Consider the following 6,000-nt stretch of genomic DNA (forward strand, 5'->3'; position numbering starts at 1 on the left):
TATATAAGGGAGGCCATGTGAGGACATCTATCTCTCCTTATGTATTTCTCTCCATTATAGTTCTCCGTGTAGAATTGAAGATTGATTGCCTGCCTAGTATTTGCCTAACACCTGTATGTACGTATACATAAGTCCTATATATAAACCACTGTTTGAAAGACAAAAGCTTACACACATACACACACACGCACACACATATTCTAATAACAAAGGTAGGAACTTCTTGCAGATTTCATCTTCAAATGATATAATAGTATCAATATCAATATAGTATCAGTATAAATATATCTGATAGCATATATAATAAGGCAAAGAAATGTTGCCTTCCTTCTTGGACACTCCAAAATTAAAAGTGCTGCTAAGCTACAGCTGGCAAGACAGAAAGAAAAGAGAATAGGTTTTTGTCCTTATAAATTTATTTAGAAAAGGAGGGGTGAAAACTCTCCAGATCCAAAACCAGAAGGACTTTGGATACAGAAAGTCCACCCAACTTCTCAGTACATCCAATGCCTCATTTTGACTGAGCCGAGGTGGCGCAGTGGTTAAATGCAGCACTGCAGGCTACTTCAGCTGACTGCTAGTTCGGCAGTTCGGCTGTTCAAATCTCACCGGCTCAGGGTTGACTCAGCCTTCCATCCTTCCAAGGTGGGTAAAATGAGGACCCGGATTGTTGTTGGGGGGCCATGTGCTGACTCTGTAAACCGCTTAGAGAGGGCTGAAAGTCCTATGAAGCGGTATATAAGTCTAACTGCTATTGCTATTTTTTACTTTAACTGACATCAGACTGCCAATTATTGGAAAGTACCATCTTGAAGGCTGACTGTTCTCTCCTTCATAGTTTGGGGGGGAATCCCATGTTTTGGAGAATGATTTCAGAGGATGCAGCTCAGCTATGACTTTCTAACTGCAGCTGGGAACTTAATCTTCATTCTGAATCACACAGAAGAGCAGTTATTTATACCTACTAAACATGTGATTAAACCTCCTACACACCCTTGGATCTTATTGTATTGCTTATTAATGCAATAAACTTGTATTAATGCTCCTGTTAATAATACGTGCATGGTATTTTTAAAAGACCTTACATACCTTGTTACAGCCATCTTTACCATATGCCTTCTAAGGAGAGCAACATTACTAACTATATTGCTGACAGGTGTCCAAGACAAAAAATGGATTCATCAGTGAATTGAATCAAAATATTTTTTTTCCTTTTTGACTTAATGTATTACATAAATTCAGCTAACTCTTATTTATCCAGCAAACCACATTTAAAAGAATCTATGGCCTAGCATAATTTCTGCATCCAACCCAAAAGATGATTGCCTGAGAACATTTAGTACCATTTTTTAAAAGGAGTTTCTGGTTAAACTCCTGCTTTAAAGTCTGTTTGCCACCATATTATTCTACCCCTCGTTTACAAGAGTGTGCGCATTTTTATCATATTCTCAGAAATATTTTTTATCGTGTTCTCAGAAATTTTATCACTGGAGAGCTGCCTTCTATTCTAATTATATTCTAGAGGGGATCAAACATGTTAATAATCTGTTGCAGCAGAGAAACAGCGAAGAGACTCATGGCATCTCAAAGACAAGCTAAGGTTCTATCTTAGTTTCATGGATTGAATTGATTTCAACAGATGCAATCATATTTCAGTAAAAATATTAAAGATCACCGTCAAAGGCAGCATACATTGAATGCTGCTGATCCTCATTTGGCCCCCATATTTTCCCTTCCAACTCAACTTACGTGTAAGATTTTCCAGAACCAGTCTGCCCATATGCAAAAAGGCAAGCATTGTATCCTTCAAAGGCCGTTTCTAGAAGAGGCATTGCCAAGGATCGGTATATTTTTTCTTGGCTCGCATAGTTAGAGCCCTTATCAAAAGACCAGAATGAAAAGTCAAAGTTGAAACTGTATATTTGTTTTGTAGACGGATGATGAACAACAGTCTCTTGCCCTTCCATCGAAACCACTTGGAGAGATTCTTCATTTCTGTCTCTAAATAAAAACACAAAATAAATGCAATTTGCAATGAGCTAAACACTCAACATATTAGATCTATAATAGCCGTGAAAACTAACAATTCGCATATATCTAGCTAATGTTCTGGGAACTCCAGTGTATAAATCACATTTGGGATATGAGTTGTGAAAAGTTAAAAACTCTTATCATGATCAAGAATATCATTTTATAGTAGTTTTCACATTAGTATATTTTTTCTTTATGTGTTTTTCTTTTTCTAAACCAAATAAGAGACTAATAAATTGTACTGATATCTTAAGGTTTTACACAATCAGAACCTTACGATTCAGATATGAAATGGCCTTGGGTGAAATTATGTCAGCACCATCATGATGTAATACTTACACCTGGTACCATTAAGTCCTTGACTTAGAATTCATTTAGCAACCATTCAAAGTTACAACGGCACTGGAAAAAGTGACTTATGACCGTTTTTCACACTTAGGACCGTTGCAGCATCCCCATGGTCATGTGATCAAAATTCAGATGCTTGGCAACTGACTCATAGTTATGAAGGTTGCAAAGTTCTACAACCTTTTGCAACCTTCTGAAAACAAAGTCAATAGTATTTTTAAATTGTTGTATTGTCTTGTACTGTCTTATTTATCCCCTCTCCCTGTTTTATTGTAAGCCGCCCGGAGTCCTTCGGGAGTGGGCGGCATACAAAACCAATAAAACTCTAACTCTAAACTCTAAATAGGGAAGCCAAACTCATTTAACAATTGTGTTATTAAATTGACAACTCCAGTGATTCACTTAATAATTGTGGTAAGAAAGGTCATAAAACAGGGCAAAACTCACTTAACAAATGTCTCACTTAGCAACAGAAATTTTGGGCTCAATTGTGGTTGTAAATCGAGGACTTTCTGTACTGGAAAGTCCCATGTTTTTACTTCAGCTTCAGTCAATGAGAATCACTCAGTAACTCTGAGTAATCAGTCTCTGTCAGATCATAGGGCTGTTGCAAGGAAATATAGGAAAAATTATAATGTACGTCACCTTGAGCTCCTGAATGAAATGTGAAATATAATCTCACAAACAAGCAAATAAATAGAATAGAATCAAAATCAAATATATGCAATAAAACCAAAATATGTAGAACTTGATGTAATGCAACTATATGTCTATTACACAAAAGAATACATTTAAATATTGAGTGAAAGCATATTTAATATTTAGCATCATACAACAATATAAAATAAATGTGAATTCACTAGGACATTTCAGTAGGTTTAGTATTGAACAAAATAAACCTTCAGGGGAAGGCAACGAAGGCATGGTTTTTCGGCTGCCAAATCTGCAGTGTATTATTCTGCTGGAACTGGACTTGAATCCCTAGCGTGGCACGACATAACCGCGAACGTCAAAAGCGCGCCGACAAAACCACGGCGCTAAAACCGCGATGTCAAAAGCGCACCGACAACAGCGCGCCGACAGAAGCGCGATTTAAGTTAAGGTAAGGTTTAGGGTTAGGTTTAGGGTTAGGTTTAGGGTTAGGGTTATTTTTAGGGTTATGTTACAGCGCGCTTCTGTTGGCGCGCTGTTGTCGGCGTGCTTCAGCGCTCATTCGTCTCCGCGGTTTTGACGGCGTGGTTTTGTCACCGCGCTTTAGTCACACGCGCTTTTCTCGTACGCGCATTTGTGGTGGAACCAATCCCTAGTTCTATAAAATTTTAAGGAAGGCCCCTAAACTCCTGAGGTTCAAAATAATACCTGCTAGAAATGGAAGTTATGGTGCTGGTAGGTTTGGGAGCAAATGTGTCTCCAACCTACCCAAAACTAGATTCAGGATAGGGGAAAGCAGATTAAAAAAACAACTATGGAAGCTATAATACTACATTGCAAAAAGCTGTAGATTAACTTTGCTAGTAGACTAGCAGAACAGTGTTTCTCATTCCCAACAACTTTAACTTATATAATTTCAATTTCCAGAATTCTTTAGCCAGCAGGCTGGATGGGGAAACCTGAGAGTTGGGAGTCTACAGACCAGGGGTGGGTTTCTCGCCCCGTTCCAACCGGTTCGGTTGGAACGGGGCCGGCGGTGTCCTTGTGCACGCGGGCAGTGCACACATGCGTACTAGCGCCTGTGCGATGCTCCAGCTGCTCCTGGAGGATCGCGCAGGCACTGTATGCGTTCTGCGCATGCGTGGAAGCGCAGAACTCGTCAAAACCGGGTAAGAAACGCGGGCGGGCGGGTGGATCCTTTGGCGTTCCCGGAAGTTACTTACTTCCGGGTTCGCCGACCAACCAGTTCGCAGGGACCGCCACGAACCGCCTGAAACCCACCCCTGCTACAGACCTTAAGAAGTTGCTGAATTTGAGAAACCCTGGACTAGGGAAAGAGATGACAGGAATAAAATTGGATAGCTCCTGTTCGTCACTAAAAGGGCGTCCATGATGATCGTAATCTTGAAAGATAATGCCCCAGTACGACTACAACGACCCGTGCAAAGACTTACCTGAAGCTAAAGGGCCGCACTCTCACAGCCACAGTTACTTTGCTGTTTTCTATTTTAAAAGAATTGTCTTGAAAGGGCACATTCTGCTTTATGCTGTCTTCTTTAACTGAAGCAACTCGCTGGGCGTATGGGGTGTTTTCTTGTATCTTTCCCACTTTGCTTGGAGTGAAGGCATCGCAGCTTTTCTTTTGTGGAATTTGAAGGCATGTCATCCTATTTTTTAAGGTGGAAGTCCCAGGACACTTGGCATACCGAACTGTCGATTTAAATACTTCCGCTGTACTTTTCCTTGGTGTCTTCTGCCTTTCCAAATGTTCATTTTTAGTGACATTATTCTGCCGCTTTTCACTTCCATTTGATTTACTGAACCTTCCAGGCGTTTTTAATGCTGATGGCTTACTATTAGGAGTAGTTGTGGTTAAGCGTAACAATTGAGACATCTCATGTTGATTTTGAGAAGCAGCAGGTGTCCTGGGTTTTATGGGTGTGACATTCCCAGTAACACTACTATCATTTGTCTTATAATTTGTCTTCCCAGTAGCCTTCATAAGTAAAATGTCACTATTGTTACCCTTGGATGAAGATGGAGCATCGTTACTTTTCGGTGGCAAGTATCCAGCAGTTTCTGTTTTAGGTTCATAAATATTATTTGTCTTAGATTTCTCAGTTGATCTAGTTAAAATCCGGGGCTGGACGGTTAATCTTTCTTCCACCAGTGTACCATCACTGCCATGAATTTTATCTATGTTGGATTCTCCTTTCCTCGTTGCTCTTCCTCTTTGGAGGGTCAACTTGATTTCTGATGTATATGCAGGCAAAGCACTGGGCAATTTGTTACAGGAAGAAACGACATAGGTCCTATTTATTTCTTTAGTCTGATTCAAAGGTTGTGAAAGTGAACTAGTCCTCTCGTATTCTAATACATGCGGCTTTAACTGTTGTCCAAATCCAGGCGTTGAAGGGACATTTCCTGAAGGCTGTTTTTGCAAAGACGCAACAAGCTCACTAACGTGGCTTTTCTTAGGAATGGAACCAATAGACATTAAGACTAAATACTACTAACTACAGCTGTAGAACTGAAATTGTCTCATATAAAATCTGTCTGAAAAAAAAAAGAATTGACATCAAATCTCACTTTCTATATAATGTAAACAAAATGTGTCATGATGGCATCTGAAAAAAAGAAAACAAAAAAAGCATTGTTATTTTCAAGTGGGGAAAAAATCAAAAATAAAGTGTGAGGATTGTAGGTGGTAGCACATGCAATCAAATAACAATTAATTAAAGCTTGTAAAATACCTCTTAAATTTCAAATAAGGCTGCACTGCTAGAAAGGGCTTATTAAAACTGGTGGCATGCATTTCTGACTAAATAATATTTATCCATCAATTTCACAATATTTATAACCTTCCTTATTCCTAACGTAATCAAGTAGGTTACAACAAAACTAAAGCAAAGAAAATTATAAAACATATACAATTAACATATTGCAATTTATTAGCATTATTGAACCCAG

General features: G+C 39.0%; 1 protein-coding gene across 1 annotated transcript in view; it reads right to left on the reverse strand.

Moving 5' to 3' along the window:
- The window catches only part of KIF14 (kinesin family member 14), a 46,573-nt gene extending 40,932 nt beyond the window's left edge, over positions 1–5,641 (reverse strand). The window contains exons 1-2 of the mRNA XM_032217398.1: positions 4,485–5,641; positions 1,750–2,001 (exon numbers count right to left, since the gene is read on the reverse strand). Of these exons, the coding sequence (XP_032073289.1) occupies positions 1,750–2,001; positions 4,485–5,527 (1,295 nt within the window). The 5' untranslated portion in view covers positions 5,528–5,641. The remainder of the gene's footprint in view (positions 1–1,749; positions 2,002–4,484) is intronic.
- Between the last annotated feature and the right edge of the window lie 359 nt (positions 5,642–6,000).

Source organism: Thamnophis elegans, chromosome 5, assembly GCF_009769535.1.
Source record: "Thamnophis elegans isolate rThaEle1 chromosome 5, rThaEle1.pri, whole genome shotgun sequence".
Taxonomy (NCBI): Eukaryota; Metazoa; Chordata; class Lepidosauria; order Squamata; family Colubridae; genus Thamnophis; species Thamnophis elegans.